The 20149-nt window shown below is 46.0% G+C and overlaps 1 protein-coding gene across 1 annotated transcript in view; it reads right to left on the reverse strand.

The window, feature by feature from the left end:
• Positions 1–447: 447 nt before the first annotated feature.
• slc26a6 (solute carrier family 26 member 6) overlaps positions 448–20149 on the reverse strand; it is a 92761-nt gene continuing 73059 nt past the window's right edge. The window contains exons 16-21 of the mRNA XM_038812391.1: positions 18382–18498; positions 16158–16394; positions 11356–11410; positions 9471–9610; positions 6330–6389; positions 448–784 (exon numbers count right to left, since the gene is read on the reverse strand). Coding sequence (XP_038668319.1) covers positions 764–784; positions 6330–6389; positions 9471–9610; positions 11356–11410; positions 16158–16394; positions 18382–18498 — 630 coding nt within the window. The 3' untranslated portion in view covers positions 448–763. The remainder of the gene's footprint in view (positions 785–6329; positions 6390–9470; positions 9611–11355; positions 11411–16157; positions 16395–18381; positions 18499–20149) is intronic.

Here is a 20149-nt window from a genome sequence, read left to right on the forward strand (position 1 = left end):
GCAGCTGGTTTATGATGAGGAGCGACGCCAACATCGTGGGTTCAATCCCTGTACTGGCTGAGTTTTATCCATGAAGGCCCCGCCTTCTCAATATAATAATAATAATCGCTTATTGTCACGAGTAGGCTTCAATGAAGTTACTGTGAAAAGCCCCTAGTCGCCACATTCCGGCCCGTGTTCAGGGGGGCTGGTATGGGAATTGAACCCTCACTGCTGGCATTATTCTGCATGACAAGCCAGTTGTTTGGCCCACTGTGCTAAACCAGCCCCTTGCCCGAGGTGTGGTGACATTCAGGTTAAAATCACCACCAGTCAGCTCTCCCTCAAACGGGGAAAGCTGCCTATGGTCTTTGGGGGCTCTGAAGACTTTCACTTTCAGAGGGAGACAGATATTGACTGAAGAAGATTAATCAAAGCTCGAGAGAGAGAACATTCTTTCAGGCTGTGTCTAGACGACTATTCAATTCAATTTTATTTGGGTGAAAGATTTGGAGAGAAAATGGATAAAAGAGCAAAGGTGACCTCTCGGTCTTGACTGCCAGAGGTGAAGAGTTCGAAACCACCACACCTCATAGTTTTACACACAGTCTGGAAATATTGTTAATATTCACGGTGAGAATGTTTTTTATAGTTTCCTTTGTGCCTTGTTTCATTGTTTTTATTGAAGGACACAAGAAGAATGTCATTTGTTCTTTCTAAAAGCTATTTTCTGCTGTTTCCTTCAAAGTGAAGATATTTATATCCCAGCATCAGTTGACCAGTGTTAAAGGATGCTTCTCGCTACCTGAAAGGAGCAAAAAGAAGAAAATTGATCTGAGATTTCTCATTTCCATTTTAAAAAATTGTCATACTTACATCTGCATCCACTGCCACGTTTTGCTTCCAGTAATAATGACTGCATCAGCAACCTCACAACACAGAAAAGAATTTCAAGGCACTAACTCAAGGAGTAAGGAAAATTAATGTCAAAGTAAAGGAGGAGATATTTGGAGGGGGTGGTCAAAGTCTTAGTGAAAGGGGTTTGACCAAAGGTGTTAAAGGAGGAGAGGCAAGTGAAAAGCAAATTCCAGAGAGATAGCCTGAGAATAGCCACAGGCACAGTTGCCACTGATGGACTGAAGGGAGGGGAGAATATACACGAGGCTAGATTCTAAGCAGAGAGGACAATGCTGGCGCTGGGATGGGGAGTGTTGGGAGAGGTGGGGAAGTGCCATAGGGTTGGAGGAAGCAATAGAATTTGAGGTTTCGTAGGTCCAGGAGTCAATGTAAGTCAACAATTATAGGGTCATGGGTGAATGAGACTTGTTGTAGGGGAGGATACAGGCACAGTAGTTAGCACTGTTGCTTCACAGCGCCGGATTCCCAGGTTCGATTCCCGGCTTGGGTCACTGTCTGTGCGGAGTCTGGACATTCTCCCCGTGTCTGCATGGGTTTCCTCCGGGTGCTCCAGTTTCCTCCCACAAGTACCGAAAGACGTGCTGATGGGTAATTTGGACAATCTGAATTCTCCCTCAGTGAACCCGAACAGGTGCTGGAGTGTGGCGACTGGGGGATTTTCACCGTAACTTCATTGCAGTGTTAATGTAAGCCTACTTGTGACAATAAAGATTATTTTTAAAAAATACAATCAGTCATTGTACCACATAATGTATCAAGGGTAATCCCAAAGGGAACATGATAAGTGGCCATCTCACCATAGTCTTGTCCTTTTGGTGAGAGGCTCCAAGGTAGAGGTACATCACAAATTTTAAAATGGGGCAATAGTCAGTCATTTTAGGTCACGAGGGATGTAATAATTTTTAAGCATCTTGATTTATGTAAGGAAATAAATGATCTGGTGGATGAGTGAAAATAATACTGATTATTAGAAGTTCTTTGAATACAAGGGGAGGAGGTCAGGGACTTTTCCAGGGGACCATTGGAGAAGTGAAGCCTGGGGGTTGACAAGTGAGGGTTTCATCAGCATTTATTTCACCTCAAGTCCTTTTTCAAAATGGCTTTGGATGTGAACCGTTTACATGGGCATTTATTTTGATATCAAGATACTAGACTAATCAGTGCTACTATCAAAGCTACCAGTAGGTGACAGTATTGCATGCACTAAACAGTATCAGCACTGACTGAGGGGAAAATATCGCAGCAAATTATTGAGTATATTCACTCTTTCCCAAAAGCTAGATTTACAGCAGAGCATAGAAAATCATAGAGTGGGAAGTGAGCAGAATGCCTTACTTGGGATCTGCTGCATTTTGGAGACTCTCCAGTGAAGTAAATAATCCCACTGTTGAGACTGGGAGCTTACTGCTGTATCCAGGAAGAAGGATCTTCCCCCAGGTCCTCGGTTTCTCTTTTAAGGTGCTGTGCATTTTTGATTCATTTTGGTTTTAGCTCAGATTCAGAATTATTTAGAACATTTACTTTTTATTTCCAAAGGCAGGGTTTATTTGATATATTTTAGGATTGTCAACACTGGTTGAGTGTATTCCTGGAAGTTTCATCATGTGACCTCCCGATTAAAGCACTCTCCCCGCCCCAGCATTCCTGCCAAGCAGCAGTGCCTCCTCCAAACAATTATAAAGAAAACAAGCTATTGTTACTCAAATTGATTCATCTTGACTGTTCATGAAACAGCCTTTTCCCCTGCCTCATGTCTAATATTTTTATAAGTAATGATTGAAAGTATATTGCTGAAAAAAGGGGCATAATATAAAATCTTTTCATCTTGCACAATCAGGATAGATGCAAGAGTGCCAAATTTCAAAGGGAGTCAAAAATTCTGCTACACGAGGAAAGAATGCTGATTGGTAGGCAAGTCAATTCTGATTGGGCAAGGCATTGCTGTGGAAAATGCACCCGGGAACCATTGTCCCCAACGCTTCTGTTAAATTCAAAAACAGTGCCACGCCTGGGCATGTTCCTTCTGTCTGCAGAGGACTGGTTCCTGTGTATGAATATATGTGGCTTCTAGCGAGTGTGAGTGAGCCACATTGTGAGCCCAATTGATAATCTGACATTAGTTGTCAGTGCAATTCTTAGCACTACAGTGGATTGTTCAGCAATCACGGAATCACATGTATTGCCAGACATTATGTTCTCAATTTTGCATGCCTGGGTTGGTTGAGTACAGTCACTACTCTGCCTATTTTGAAAAGCGGAAGGTTGTTCCTTCAATAGTTACTCCCTTTAAAATTTGGAATTCCTGCATCTCTCCTGATGAGTGCAAATTGAAAAACTTTGACAGCATGTCTCCTTTTTCAGCACGTTCTGTGCCATCAAGCGACTGATTCAAAGTGTGCGCAATAATGAGAAATTGCATGATTTTATTTGGTGATTTAATAATTTTGCCCTATGTTATTTGCAGCAATGTTCTGGAGATTAATCCTCAATTTCTGGAGATACCCAGACAATCCTGGAGGACGGGTAAACCAAAGTATATTCTTCAGTTTTTCATCAACTCTGACTCTATTGCCTGTTCTTTCTGCTCCCCGATCAGTGGCAAACCTTAGATAACTGGTCCTGCCCAATTTGGAGTATTGGTCAGTTTGGTCAGACCCAATATAGAGTATTATGAGCAGTTTTGTACCCCGTATCTAAGGAAGAATGTGCTGGCCTTGGAAAGGGTCTCATAGAATCATAGAATTAACAGTGCAGAAGGAGGCCATTCCGGCCCCTGAAAAGAGCAGCCCACTCAAGCACACGCCTCCTCCACCCCATCCCCTTAACCCAGTAACCCCAAGTAACCATTTCTTTTGGACACTAAGGGCAATTTATCATGGCCAATCCTCCTAACCCGCACATCTTTTGACTGTGGGAGGAAGCCGGAGCACCCGGAGGAAACCCACACACACATGGAGAGAACGTGCAGACTCCACACAGACAGTGACCAAGCCGGGAATCTGACCTGGGACCCTGGAGCTGTGAAGCAACTGTGCTAACCACTGTGCTACCGTGCTACCCCTCTAGGGGAGGTTCATAAGAATGATCCCTGGAATGAACAGCTTGTCGTTTGAGGAACGGTTGAAGACTCTGGGTCTGTACTCATTGGAATTTAGAAGGATGAGGAGGGATCTTATTGAAACTTACAGGATACTGCGAGGCCTGGATAAAGTGGACATGGAGAGGATGTTTCCACTTGTAGGAATGGTGAAACAACATGAGTGGACACCATCTCAGACTAAAGGGATGGTCCTTTAAAACAGAGATGAGGAGGAATTTCTTCAGCCAGAGGGTGGTGAACCTGTGGAACTCTTTGCGCAGAAGGCTGTGGAGGCCAAATTACTGAGTGTCTTTAAGACAGAGGTAGATAGGTTCTTGATTAATAAGGGGATCAGGGGTTATGGGGAGAAGGCAGGAGAATGGGGGTGAGAAAATGATCAGCCATGATTGAATGGCGGAGCAGACTCGATGGGCCGAGTGGCCTAATTCTGCTCCTGTGTCTTATGGTCTTATGGTCTAACAGTCTTCTTTACCAGAACCTGTCCATATTCTTGCTGTGCACTATTGCTCACCTCTCTCTAATACCTGCTCATTGCGTATTTCCCCGCTCCCTTTATGAAGCAGCCATGATATTTCCCAACTAACCCTCAGGCATTTGTTGACTACAAGGGTTGCTTACACAAGTGTCCTCCTGTATCTTTTGCTCCAGACCAATAGACAACTTTTCAGCTTGATGCCTACTCTCGGTGACAAATAAATGAAAACCCAGCAATCTGCAGCTAATGCACTGCATTTCAACGAAGGTTGAAGCTGGCCCACACACTGCTCTCCTCAGTTAAGGATGTTACGTTGCAAACATTTTTAATTAACAAGCCATTGCCCATCCCAACTTGGAAATATATCGCCGTACCTACACTGTCACTCGGTCTAAATCCTGGAACTCCCTTCCTAACAGCACTGTGGGTATGCCTACATCAAATGGACTGCCTTGGTTCTAGAAGACATCTAACCACCACTTTCTAAAGGGTAATTAGGGATGGGTAATAAATGCTGGCCTAGCCAGCGATGCCCACATTCCTTGAGAGAATAAAAATAAATATTTGAGGAGTGAATTTTAACTGCCCAGAAAATGGGCAGGTGAGGATTGGGTGGGTGGTTAAAATATTAAAATCTGAATCCTGTCCCTAACTTGCCTCCGACTCGCCTGCTCCCAGATTTTGGGCGGGATGGGGTATGGATGGTAGCCTCATGTTGTTTCACCATTTCAAATGTAATTCTGGTCTGTCTTCAGGAAACCGGGCTGCTTAATGACGCCATTCCACTTACCTGCTGGATTCACTGTACCTGCCTCCCATTACAACCTAAAAACCTCAACCTTTCCATCTCGCGTCCCCCCTCCCCACCCATCTTCCCACAAGGCCACCAATCTCCCCGTCAAAGACTCCCATCTCCACCTTCGACACCCAAGGTGTCTGACCTCACCGCCCACCCCGGCCTCTGATCCGCCTGGCCTTTAATCTCCAGGCTGCCACACCGCCCTCCACCCCCTCCAGCCCCCACCCACCAACCTCAGGGTTGGATACCACTGCCAAGAATCAGACCAACACACTGGAGCTGGATACCACCAGCCTCTCCGGGGATTGGAGAGCCCTCCCCTGGTATCAGACCCTCTCCCGCCTTTGTTCCTATGGCCTGTCCCCCCGTGTTTCCCCAATCCGACTGTAGGCCAAGAAACTCTGTAGATCAGACTGACTTACAGTGGGGAGCCTGTCAGTGACGTGACTTGCACGGTGTGGGGTTAAAACTCCTCAGTGTATGGCGACACCCAGACTGACAGGTTTCCCTTGTTATCTGAACCCTCCTTCTCCTACCTGGTCAAAAAGTGAATATTACACTTTTGGAAGCAATGAAATGAAATGAAAATCGCTTATTGTCACAAGTAGGCTTCAAATGAAGTTACTGTGAAAAGCCCCTAGTTGCCACATTCCGGCACCTGTTCGGGGAGGCTGGTACGAGAATCAATTTGGACGATGAAAGATACCAGTGGAAATACACAGAGATTTATTTCCTGGCCTGTTGGTTCAGTTTGGACTAGGATGGCTTTAGCCTGGATATCAGGAGATTCCACACCCTGAGCTTTATCAGTTGTGACCTGACACAAGTTAGGGAGCTTCGAGATTACTGACTCACTCACACTGCATGCCAGGTGCATTGAAGTGTAAAATCTAGGCTGTTTTATTTTAACAGGTTTTTCCGTTCGTATCCATGGCAAACTTTGCAGTGCTAGCCAAGAATCTGGTGATGCAGAATGTCTCGGCCTGCCTTTCCCAAAGATAATTCAGATTAATTGACATCAAGCATCTGAAATATGAGATTAAAAAAAGGTTTCTTACACTGGCAGAGGAAGGGCTCTCCACTTGGCCCTGTGAGGGAAGCAGTGCAGGGGTTCCATTCTGTGAAGAAGGGATCAGAATGTTACAGTAAAATCTCAGGAATTGGGAACACTGTAAGCCCTTCCAACCGAGCACATTTTCAAAATCATTTTCCTTCCTTATTCCTTCAATCTCACAGCCAGGAGAGCAGCCAGAAAACCTGCTCCCAGGTTTCTGCCAGATTCCTGCCGAGCCAACTCTTAGGGAGTACATGACAGCTAAAGAAGCAGAAAATGAGAAAGAGAAAACACAAAGAGAAAGAACGATTTTCCATTCATGCAATGATTGACCGTGTTCTCAGGGCATCTCGTGGTGCTTCACAACCATTGAACTACTTTTGTAGTACAGTCATTGGGTTGTTAGGCAAACACAACATCCATTTCAAAATAGTAAGAGGAGAGCTGAGGGAGGAATATTAGCCTGACCTTTGCAGAGCTCCTTGCTCTTTGCTACTCCATGGGATCTTTCCTATCCATTTGAATTACTGGCACCGGCGGACAGCGCCTCACTTGAACACTTTGTTTAAAATACGGTACCCCAAACAGTGCAGCATTGCGTCAATAGTGTCCTGAAATTCCAGGCATGGTTATACACTGAAATGGGACTTGAACCCACAATCATCAGCGACCAACTGAGCGGAACCAAGCTGACAAAGCGAATCATGGGTTACCCTTTCTCAAACTATCGCCTCCTATGGACAGGGTCTGACTTTGGCTTAGCACCGCTCCACTGACTGCTCACTTTATAGGCTGCCCTCGTGACCAGACATCATAGTTTCTGAGCATAACAACCTCCATTGGAGAGACTGCTTAAATGAGAGAAACTACTTTGCCATTATAGTTGTTGCGGGAAATGTTAGTAGGGTGCATTTTAAAAGTCACCAAAACGTCTAGACGGCACGGTGGCACAATGGTTAGCACTGCTTCCTCACAGCTCCAGGGTCCCAGGTTCGATTCCCAGCTGAGGACACTGTGTGGAGTTTGCACGTTCTCCCCTTTTCTGCGTGGTTTTCCTCAAGGTGCTCCGGTTTCCTCCCACAGTCCAATGATGTACAGATCAGGTGGCTGGCCATTCTAAATTGCCATTAGTGTCCAAAAAGGTTATGTGGGGTTACTGGGTTAGGATGGAGGTGTGAGCTTAAGTAGGGTGCTCTTTCCAAGGGCTGGTGCAGAGTCGATGGGCCAAATGGCCGCCTTCTGCACTGTAAATTCTGTGATTCTATGATTGAAAGGGACAGTAACTTGCCAGAGTGGCGAACCTGTCCATTGTCTCAGTGCTGAATTTATATTCCATTCCCTTCAATGGACTAAAGATCGGTCAGATCCTACAATGGGCAGATAATCCACTTCACCAGTGTGCCATCCATGTAGTGAAGATAAAAGTTTACCCCATTATTTTTGGGGCAAGGTGTAGTCATGGTGGGGGCACTGGTTGGGGTGGGTGCAAGGTTGAATTGCATCATTACTTAGCCATCTGAAAGCATGGTCCCTGGTGTCAACTACCTTCCTTCTATCATCGACAAGGTCATAATCTGGTGAATTCTCTGCCCAATCCACTACTTCATAGGGGGCCAGTAAGAATGAGAAGCATGTAAACAATTGCATAGATAATAGTCAGTGGTGTCACATCACAAAATATTCTGAAACACCTCCTATGTTACTCCACAATTTACAAACCATCGACACAACTGATGTTAGCTGCACTGCACATTCGAGATTCTCCTCCCTAAACTTACATTCTATGTTGTTTATTCATGTTCACAATTCTCCCTCAACACACCCCCTAATCTCTTAGGATGACATTTCAATGCTGCCAACAGTTCATGGACCATTCCATGTAACGGTCCATCATCTCTGTCTGTACATAGTCTTCAAACCCTGTACATTCCGAAACCAGAATTGGATTGGGTTTGTTTATTGTCACGTGTACCGAGGTACAGTGAGAAGTAATTTTCTGTGAGCAGCTCAAACAGGTCATTTAGTACATGAAAATAAAATAAAATAAAAATAAAATACATAATAGGGCAACACAAGGTACACAATGTAAATACATAAGGGCCGGTTTAGCTCAGTGGGCTAGACAGCTGGTTTGTAATGCAGAACAAGGCCAGCGGCGCGGGTTCAATCCCCGTACCGGCTTACCCGAACAGGCGGCGGAATGTGCTGACTAGGGGCTTTTCACAGTAACTTCACACTTGTGACAATAAATGATTATTATTAATAAATTATTATTGAACACCGGCATCGGGTGAAGCATACAGGGGTGTAGTATAAATCAGGTCAGTTTATAAGAGGGTCATTTAGGAGCCTGGTAACAGCGGGGAAGAAGCTGTTTTTGAATCTTGAATTCTTTCTAAAGGAGTGAATCCACACCATGACACATAACTTCCGTTAGGAATCGGTCCAGTTATAGGGTTGCCAACACTTCAGGACTGGTCTGGAATCTCCAGGAGTTGAAAATCAATCTCCAGGACAACTGCAATGTGTAACCCTTGAGAAAAATCATAAGGACAAATTAATTTTTTTTTCTAATTTTCTTTGAACATTTCCCTTTATTAGATGGTGGCACAGTGGTTAGCATTGCCGCCTCACAGCTCCAGGGACCAGGGTTCAATTCCATCCTCGGGTGACTGTCTGTGTGGAGTTTGCACGTTCTCCCCATGTCTGCGTGGGTTTCCTCCGGGTTCTCCGGTTTCCTCCCACAGCCCAAAGATTAAGGGGATTGGCCGTGCTAAATTGCCCCTTAGTGTCCAGAAAGGTCAGGTGGGGTTACTGGGGGGGGGGGGGGGGGTGGAGTCATGGGCCTAAGTAGGGTGTTCTTTCCAAGGGCCGGTGCAGACTCGATGGGCTGAATGGCCTCCTTCTGCAGTGAAGGAATTCTATGATGGATTCTAATGAAAATGGGAATAAAAGGCTTCTTGGCTGACAGCCAGACATCAGCCAATTGGGCAATGAGACACAGATGCCTTAACCTCCAAGACTGGACTGCAGTTTGTTCATTGTACATAAGGTTGTGCAGATGAAACTTATTTAAATCCTCGTCAAACGGCCCCAGAAATAAAAATGAAGAACCACAAAGCGATAAAAGACAAAGATGACAGACCATGCAGAGTGCCTGATCAGTAGGTGGATTATTTTTCATCATGCAGTACAGAACAGCATCGTGCACTGTGGTGAAAAGCTGGTATTTGGTGACATTTTTTCCAAAGAATCCTCCTTGTTCAAACTGTTCAACGATCGCCCCTAAAAGAAGCAAAATTTAGATAAGATCAACTGTTGACCTGGAATGATACTATGTGCACGTACATATGTACAGATATATATATATATATATAATTTTTAAATAAATTTAGAGTACCCAATTCATTTTTTCCAATTGAGGGGCAATTTAGCGTGGCCAATCCACCTACTCTGGGCATCTTTGGGTTGTAGGGACGAAACCCACACAAAGACGGGGAGAATATGCAAACTCCACACGGACAGTGACCCAGAGCCGGAATCGAACCTGGACCTCGGCGCCGTGAGACAGCAGGGCCAACCCACTGTGCCTGGACAGATATATATAACAATGTTGAATTTTCCAGGGCAGCACGGTGGCCTAGTGGTTAGCACAACCGCCTCACGGCGCTGAGGTCCCAGGTTCGATCCCGGCTCTGGGTCACTGTCTGTGTGGAGTTTGCACATTCTCCCCGTGTCTGCGTGGGTTCCGCCCCCACAACCCAAAAATGTGCAGAGTAGGTGGATTGGCCACGCTAAATTGCCCCTTAATTGGAAAAAATAATTGGGTAATCTAAATTTAAAAAAAAAAAAATGTTGAATTTTCCCATATACAGCTGACCTCGACTGAAATCCTGCAAGCCTTCGGCAGTCCTGGTGAACGGCAAGGAGCTGGATTCCGGGTCCCCATTTATTCTGGGACACAGCAGGCATCCTTGTAAGGGGTGGCATTCCCACTCGCTATTTACAAGACTCATGATGCCAAGGAGGCATGGCCTGCAGGGGAGGGGGTTTTGAGAACTCACATTGAGAATTCTTGTTTCCCTCTCCCAGAAGGAACCTGCTGCGGTACTGGATGTCACATTACTGAGAAAGGTGAGACTTACCGAGCCCAGAAATCACCAGTAGGATGTGATCTGCGCCCCCAAAGAAAAGAGAAACAGAAACAAAGGATTCCGGATCAGCCTGCTACAACGGGCCTGGGCACCGACCCCCCCCCCCCCCCCCCCCCCCCCCCCCCCCCCCCCCCCCCCCCCCCTCCCACACACACAAGTTTCTTAGATTTGGACTTGTGGTGGTGCAAACAACCTATTAGTTAGGAGTCCTCCCACAGTCCTTCCCGTACCAGCCTCCCCGGACAGGCGCCGGAATGTGGTGACTAGGGGCTTTTCACAGTAACTTCATTGAAGCCTACTCGTGACAATAAGCGATTTTCATTTCATTTTCGTTTCAGATGCTGTAAAATCTGGTAGAGATTAACTGCTCGGTGGAGGCACGGTCCTGTCATCCCATGTGCCAAATAAAGGTAAGCTCCTACAAACCATAATCACCATAGCCCCCTTTGAGTGCTCACTGGCTGACATTCAGAAACTTAGCACCAACCAAACCTGGATCTAAATATTCCTGGACTTTGTGGAGGTAATGTTAACCAAACTGATGGGATCGGGTGCAATGCTTGTTTTACTCCCTGCTCGATTTTACTCTCCATTAAAGCCAGTGGAGTTATAAAAAGTTGCAAATTGGCATTGCCACTTTCCTAATGGGCGTGTTAGGTTATCCCAGGTCTTCTTTCCATATTCAGTCTGTTTTTTTCCAGCTAAGCCAACATGCAAAGGAGCAATGTGGGTAAAATGGAAGGTAATCTATTTGCATTTTTTGGTCTTTGCATTTATCTGAAAAGTTATGGGCAGTAGGTCACACAGAAACATGGCCACGATATCATGTAAGACAAACAAGCACATTGCATTTAAAATAATCCATATTGTACTTACAGTGACATCCTGACAGGTACACATCAACCTCAACTTCCTTAAAATCCCGAAAAATCTGGAATATAAAAGCATTGAGTTGCAAGACAGTCTATAAGATGCTCAGTAAAGCACACAGGATCCAATCAATAAAGGTGCAGAATACACAGGCCAGGAAGTTATGCTAAAGTTATAAAAGACAGCCCCATGTAAGCAGAGGAGGTGAGGAGGCACAGTGGTTAGCACTGCTGCTTCACAGCGCCAGGGACCCGGATTCAATTTCAGCCTTGGGTGACTGTCTGTGTGGAGATTGCACTTTCTCCCTATGTCTGCATGGGTTTCCTCTGGGTTCTATGGTTTCCTTCTACAGTCCAAAGGTGTGCAGGTTAGGTGGATTGGCCAAGCTATATTGCCCCTTAGTGTCCAAAGATGTACAGGTTAGGTGGATTGGCCATGCTATATTGCCCCTTAGTGTCCAAAGATGTGCAGGTTAGGTGGGGTTACAGGGATAGGACAGGGAAGTGGGCCGAGGTAGAGTCCTCTTTCTGAGGGTCGGTGCAGACTCAGTGGGCCGAGTGGCCTCCTTCTGCACTGTAGGGATTCTAGGTAACACTTTCCCTCCTCTTTCCTTACTGTCCAAGATCTTTCAGGTGAAGCAGCAATTTATATGTAGTCCTTTCCCTTTAGTATTTGGCATTCGCCCCTTTTGGTTCTGCATTCTTGGATTCTGTGAAATTTCTCAGCTTATTTCAAAGGGATCAAACAATATATGTAATAAGTCCTTAAAACAAAATGCTTATCAACATTTCTGCCTCACTAATTGAAAACACTTGCTCCCAAAAATGTGGTGACTGATAACAGAGTCATTGAGTTTTACAGCACAGGCAAAGGTCCTTTGGCCCATTGGGTCTACTACGCCGGCCATCAAACATCTATTTATTTTATCTCATTTTTCCAGCAATTGGTCCGTAGTGTTGTATGCTATCGCGTTTCAAGGGCTCATCTAAATGCTTCTTAAATGTTGTGATGTTTCCCACCTCTACCACCCCTTCAGGCTGTGAGTTCCAGATTCCCAGCATCCTCTGGGTGAAAAAGCTTTCCCCTCAAAATTTCTTCTCCTTACCTTAAATGTCTGTCTCCTTGGTTACTGGCCCCTCTATTAAGGAGAAAAGTTTCTTCCTATTAACACCATCTATATCCCTCATAATTTTGTACAACTCAGTAAGGTCTCCCCTCAGCCTTCTCTGGTCTAAGGAAACAACCCCAGCCTAACCAGCTTCTCACCATAGCTGAATCGCTCCTGGCCTAATGAGTCTTATATACAACTCCATCACAACCTCCCTGCTCTTACACTCTATGGGCGGAATTCTCCGACCCCCCGCCGGGTCGGAGAATCGGCGGGGGGCGGCGTAAATCCCGTCCCCCCGCTCCGACGTCGGCTACCTAATTCTCCGGCGGTGGTTATCAAGCGGGGGGGGGGGGGGGGGGGGGGGGGGGTCGGGCCGCGCTGGTCAGGGGACTGTTGGCAGCAACACCCCCGACAATTCTCCGGGCCCAATGGGCTGCGCGGCCACCCATTTTCGTCCAGTCCCGCCGGCGTGAAATGGACATGGTCCATCCTGACGGGACCTGGCTTGGAGGGCAGCTAGCAGAGTCCTCGGGGGGGGGGGGGGATCCGGCCGTGGGAAGGGCCCCCACAGTGGTCTGGCCAGCGATCGGGGTCCACTGATCTGCGGGCGGGCCTGTGCCGTGGGGGCACTCTTTCCCTCAGTGCCGGCCTCTGTAGGGCTCTGCCATGGCCGGCCCAGAGAAGAAACCCCCTGCGCATGGGCAGGAAACACGCCGGCGGTTCTGCTCATGCGTCAACTCGTGCCGGCCCACGGCGGCTCTTCGCCGTCGGTTGGCGCGGCACCAATTCCTCTGCCGCCGGCCTTGCCTCCGGAAATGTGGAGAATTCTGCAACTTCCGGGTGGTCCAATGCCGGAGTGGTTCGCGCTGCTCTTGGCGCCGACGTTGGGCCATCCGGCCAGTTGCGGGAGAATCCCGTCCACATGTCTCCAATGATAAAGGCAAGTATCCGACATGCCTGCTTAACAACCTTATCTACCTGTCCTGCTGCCTTCAGGAATCTTTAGACATGCACCCCATATCTCTCCAGTCCTCTGTATTTCTTAGCATCCTACCATTCATTGGGTATTCCCTTGCCTTGTCAAATGCATCATCTCACACTTTTCAGGGTTAAATTCCACTTGCCACTGTTCTGCCCATCTGACCAGCCCGTTATATCACCCTACAATCTAAGGCTTTCCTCCTTGCTGTTTACCACATCACCAAATTTCATGTAATCTGTGAACTTACTGATCAGAACCCCCACATTCACATCTAGATTCGTAATGTACACTACAAACAGCAAGAGACCCAGCACCGATTCCTGCGGTATACTACTGGACACAGAATACCAATCACAGAAACTATCTTTGACCTTCTACTTCCTGGGACAAAGCCAATTTTGGATCCAATTTGCCAAATTGCCCTGGATCCCAAGGGCCCTTATTTCTTGATCAATCTCCCATGTGAGACCTTGACAAAAGCCTCCCTGAAGTCCATGTAAACTACATCAACTGCACCGCCCTCATCTACACACTTGGTCACCTCCTTGAAAAATACAATCAAATTTGTTAGACATGATTTCCACTTGACAAAGTCATGCTGACTATCCTTGATTAATCCTTGCCTCTCCAAGTGGAGATTAATTCAGTCCCTCAGAATCTTTTCCAATAATTTCTCTACCACTGATGTTGGACTCACTGGCCTGGTTTTTCTGTTTTTTCATTACTTCCCTCCTGAATAATGGGACCACATTAGCTGCCCTCCAGTCCTCTGGCACCTTTCCTGTGGCCAGAGAGGATTTGAAAATTAGCTTCAGAGCCTTTAAGAAACGCCTCTCTTGTGTCACACAGCAGCCTAGGATACATCTCATCTGGGCCTGGGGGTTTATCCACTTTTAGGACATCTAAAACCGCGAACAGCTCCTTCCTCTCAATACTAATCTGTTCAATTATATCACAGCTCCCCTCCCTGCTTTCTGTGCCTACATTGTCATTTTCCAAAGTGACCACAGATGCAAAATACTCATTTAATACCTCACCTACAACTTCCGGCTCCACACGCAGTTTGTCACTTTGATCCCCAATGGGCCCTGCTCTTTCCCTGGTTACCCACTTGCCCCCAACATACTTGAAAACACCTTGAGATTGCCCACTATTTTGCCTTTATTTTGCCCACTAGTGTTTTTCATGCTCATAATGATGGTCATAATCATAGAATTTACAGTGCAGACGGAGGCCATTCGGCCCATCGAGCCTGCACCAGCCCTTGGAAAGACCACCCTACTTTAGCCCACAACTCCACCCTATCCTCGTAACACAGAAGCCCCATCTAACCTTTTTTGTACACTATAGGGCAATTTAGCATTGCCAATCCATCTAACCTGCACATCTTTGGACTGTGGGAGGAAGCAGGACCACCAGGAGGAAGACCACGCAGACACGGGGAGAACGTGCCAACTCCGCACAGAAAGTGACCCAAGCCGGGAATCGAACCTGGAACTCTGGAGCTGTGAAGCAATGGTGCTAACCACTATGCTACCGTGACACCTGATAAATATCTTATGGAAGAAAACTAACTAGACTTGTCTCACATAACAACACCAGCCAGACGCCAAGCGCAATCGCCAAAGTATTCTATTAAGACTTTTTTCTGGAGGGGTCTTTTAAAGTTACTTTCATGCTCTTTCCTCGTTTCCCGCTACTGGGAGTCTCAGATTGTTTCCCATTTGAGCCTGGATCAACAGCACTCGATTCTAATGGTTCACCATCTACCATCTACCTCTGGAAAAGCACATGGTTTCCTCTCAGTGCCCCTTGTTTGACCTGTGTCCAAGTCAGACAGTGTTCCAGGCAGCCGACTGCACCATAGAGAATCTTATCAGAGTGTCACATATTTGATGGGGATGACTTTCACCATCATTTTAATACTGACAGGAAGTGGAGAGTACTGTGGGTTAGATTGTCGCCCATTCACCTGAGGGACTTAGGTTTAAATCTAACCTGGTGATGGAAGTTTCCTCTGTCAGACAGCTGTGCAGACCATAAATGAACTAAACTTGTGCCAATTCCTTTAATCCAATTCCTACTGAGTTCAGTTCAAAGCACCATAATGGACCTTACTTTTAACAGTGTCAAAGGTGGTTGGAGCAAAAAAATTAAATGTCACAGTGTTGCAGTAGAATCCCTACTTTGCAGAAGGAGGCCATTTGGCCCATCGAGTGTGCATCGACCCTTGGAAAGAGGACCCTACTTAGGTCCACGCCTCCACCCTATCTCCATAACCTTACCTAACATTTTGGATACTAAGGGGCAATGTAGCATGGCCAATCCACCTCACCTGCACCTCTTTGGACTATGGGAGGAAACACACACAAACACGGGGAGAAAGTGCAAACTCCACATAGACTGTATCAGGCCAGAATTGAACCTGGGTTCCTGAAGCTGTGAGGCAGCAGTGCTAGCCACTGTGCCACCATGCCATGCTCTATTATGAGACAGGTTGGAAGCACATTACTGAGGCAAAATAAAGGGAGCTGTCCTTGTAGGGTTAGCTTCTCTATGGTAGAAAATTCAACCTACACTTGACATGTGTGCTTGATGAAGAGACTTGGCAGTATGAAAGAAAAAGCATTACCATTCCTTCCTACACCTCTTATTTTGATGAGCACAAAGATAACAATGGAAATCAAAGTAGGATGGAGCCAAAGTCTTTCTTACATTTTTCAAAATTTTGATGCAGACGCTGTCCACAAAGTTGACCGGGCTAAAGTCAAGAATGAGGGAATGAACATCTGGTTTTTGAAAACCAAGAGACTCAAGACTAAGCTCCTCTGGCTTCTTGCTGACTTTAGATGACGAGTCAAGGCCCGAATCCATTTCTAAGCTGACGGCGTTGTCACTACCAAGATTCTCGGTGATGGTGGCTGGGCCATCTGTTCCCAAGTCATTTTGCTTCTAGAGAGATGAATTTGTTTGAAGTTAGCAGCATTGTTATAACATGCAGCATTTAATAGAACATTCAATATTCTAAAGGCATAATAGCACAAGGTGATAGGAAGATAAAAGGAGCTTCAGCATATCCGGTCATCCATTTCAATTGGGTCCAAAAACAGAAAAACCACAGACCCTTTCTGCTTCGTCATTAACACATTCACATTTAATCTTTCAAAAATAAACAACAAAAAAAACTGACTTTATTCAACAGTAGCATTAAAATATATTTCAAATTAATGTTATGACAGTGGATCAAATCTAGGATTACTTGCAGACATGTGTTCTTGTTTTAAAAAGGACATATAAGCAAAAAATGCAAAGACTGCAAGGTAACCACTTGGTGGAAAATTCCAACATGGATTACACTCGACCATCTGGTCCAGGGATATTGGAATGTTGCACGTAAAAAATGTCAAAGCTTATTCAGACAGAGACAATTCAAAGGATGAATTGCAATGCAAAAACTGAACTGTAATCTCCTGTGGTTGCAGGGATAATGGAGACTGATTACCATCTCAGCAGAAACCATCTCCTGTGAGTTATATTCTAGACTGCGGACATGATGTGAGTTGAAAGAAAACAGTTTCCGGGTGAAAGATATGGGGCTGGATTCTCCGCCGACAGGACGCTCCGTTTTTGCCGGCAGCCCGGGGCTTTCCCGAGGGCATGGGGCTGCTCCACAATGGGAAACCCCATTGACCAGCTGGTGTAACAGAGCAACCTGCCGGCAGGGTGAAACAGAAATGTGGGGCGGAGAATCCAACCCATGTTTGTTTTCTCTTTTCCAGGAATATACCAGAAAAAGGGTTTAAATCCAACTGGTCTCTGCGTGTTACTCTGGTGTTCTAGTCCTACCGTGTGCTGTGAAGGTCACAGCTGAAGAAGAACCATTATGTATCCCTGTGCTTCCAGATAAAGTCTCTTTCTGATTGCTGGAAGCAAGTCACAAGTCAGCAAAGTCACAGTCAAAAAGGAACCAGGACAACACGGTAGGGTAGCACGGTAGCATGGTGGTTAGCATAAATGCTTCACAGCTCCAGGGTCCCAGGTTCGATTCCCGGCTGGGTCACTGTCTGTGTGGAGTCTGCACGTCCTCCCCGTGTGTGCATGGGTTTCCTCCGGGTGCTCCGGTTTCCTCCCACAGTCCAAAGATGTGCGGGTTAGGTGGATTGGCCATGCTAAATTGCCCGTAGTGGCCTAAAAAGTAAGGTTAAGGGGGGTTTGTTGGGTTAGGGGTATAGGGTGGATACGTGGGTTTGAGTAGGGTGATCATTGCTCGGCACAACATCGTGGGCCGAAGGGCCTGTTCTGTGCTGTACTGTTCTATAACTCCTTTCAGCTAACCCACAGAACCAAGAATCTCCAAACTAACTGCTCGACTGCCAAAGTCAGCATTACCGGAATCGCCCATCTTAGCGGCCGCAATGTTTCACCACCTACATAACAATTTGGGGATATCTTGTCTGGAATCGTAACATATCGTTGGACCTTGCCCAGGGACCCATCGTAACATTATTAACGTCTACAGGTAACTTTATTGTATTCCTTACTGTACTGAAAATATTTGATTATGTGTAGAACATTGCTTTCATAATGAGCGCTGTGTATTAAATTTGAAAGCCGTGTTGATTGGCTGCGTGGCTTCTAAGATCCATGAAGATTGTACTAGCTGCTTAGAGAACAACTTTAGATATATAATGGGGATGTTCCCATTTGAGGAATAGTGAGTGTGATGTCTCATTTGGGTGCAGTCAGTCATAAATCATTCCCAGGCCGAGCTACCTATGAAGAATATTACAGTAAAAACAGAAATGTTTCTCATGGGTATTGAAGAACGAATCACTCGAGAGAAGATAATTAAACATTATTTAAAGAACACAAATTGAATAGCAGCTCAGAGGAATTCAGAGAAGTATTTGTTTGCTCCTGGTGAGTGGGATATATCTACCTTTTGCTCTTTCTTGGCTTTTTTCTTGTCCCGCTTCTCCTGTTTCTTCAGCTGCTGCTTGAGTTTTGTGATTCTTTTCTTCTTCTTCAAAATTAGCTTGCCGATATTAATTCCAGACTGTAGGCAAATTATAGCAAAAGTGGGTTATTAAGCCAGCGTAACATTGTAAACATGGGGTATTAGACAGATTAGAAATAGTTAAAGCTAGCAAGTCTGTTTTTTTCTGAGGAAGTAGTTAATATTGTGCACAGGTGTTTTCTAAAATTTGAGCTCTGGACATGGACAATATTGTTAAGACTGCATTTATTGCCCACCATAGTACCCCTGAGAAGGTGACGTTGGCCCATCACCTTCAACCATGTGAAGTCATGCTCTCTCTGTGCTATTTCACAGGGAATAGACCATTGGTCCCTTCATCTGAAACTTTTATAAAAGTTGTAGAGTTCAGGTCCTAGCACTAATTCCTGTGGCACATTATTCGTCACATCTAGCCAACTGGTAAATGACCCATTAATGCCGAATCTCTTTCCTGTTAGCGAGCTAGTCTTCTATCCGTGCCAATAGGGGCTGGTTTAGCACAGTGAGCTAAACAGCTGGCTTGTAATGCTGAACAAGGCCAGCAGCACGGGTTCAATTCCCGTACCGGCCTCCCCGAACAGGCGCCGGAATGTGGCGTCTGGGGGCTTTTCACAGGAACTTCATTGAAGCCTGGAATAGCTTGATCTTGGTTTCAGACAATGCTCGGCACAACATCGAGGGACGAAGGGCCTGTTCTGTGCTGTACTGTTCTATGTTCTATGTACTTGTGACAATAAGCGATTATTATTATGTTACCCCCTACACCATGAGCTTCCATTTTCTGCAATTACTTTCATAGAATTTACAGTGCAGAAGGTGGCCATTCAGCTCATCTAGTCTCCACCGGCCCTTGGAAAGAGCACCCTACCCAAGCCCACACCCCCACCCTGTCCCCGTAACCCCACCTAACCGATTTTGGACACTAAGGACAATGTAGCATGGCAAATCCACCTAACCCGCACATCTTTGGATGGTGGGGGGAAACCAGAGCACCTGGAGGAAACCCACGCAGGCACAGGGAGAACGTGCAGACGTCGGACAGACAGTGATCCAATTGGGAACCGAGCCTGGGGCCCTGGTACTGTGACACAACAGTGCTAACCACTGTGCTACCGTGTCGACCATCTTTGATGAGGCACCTTATCAAATGCCTTCTGTCAATCTAAGTACAGTACATCTCCTGGTTCTCCTTTTTCCACAGCACCTGTTATGTTTTCAAAGAACTGCAATAAATTGGTTAAACACAAGATGCCTTTCACAAAACCATGTTGGTTGGCCCTGCCTATTTGCCTTGAATTTATCTCAGAGTCCTGTTATAACATCCTTAATAATAGCTCTAGCATTTGCCCTATCATGTTGATGAGGAATAATATAGTCCAAGACAGGTTGGTGTGCAACTTGAAGGGGCAGAATTTTACACTAACCCCAAGGCAGGCCCTGAGGCGGCGGGGGAGCGTAAGGTTGAATGGGCGGGATTCCGCCCACCCAAACCTAATTTCCCGTTTAGGCAGGCAGGACCCCAGATGGAAAACCCACCTATTCATGTATTAAAGTCCTTCAGTGGACAGTCAATGGTTACTTAGGGCCTTATCCTGCCCAGATGCAATTTGTAGGCTGGTGGGAGCGGGTGCGGGTAGGTTGGGAAAGTGACATTTAGACTATTGGGAGGTGGGAAAACCTATTGACAATG

The sequence above is a fragment of the Scyliorhinus canicula genome, chromosome 11, assembly GCF_902713615.1.
Source record: "Scyliorhinus canicula chromosome 11, sScyCan1.1, whole genome shotgun sequence".
Classification (NCBI taxonomy): Eukaryota; Metazoa; Chordata; class Chondrichthyes; order Carcharhiniformes; family Scyliorhinidae; genus Scyliorhinus; species Scyliorhinus canicula.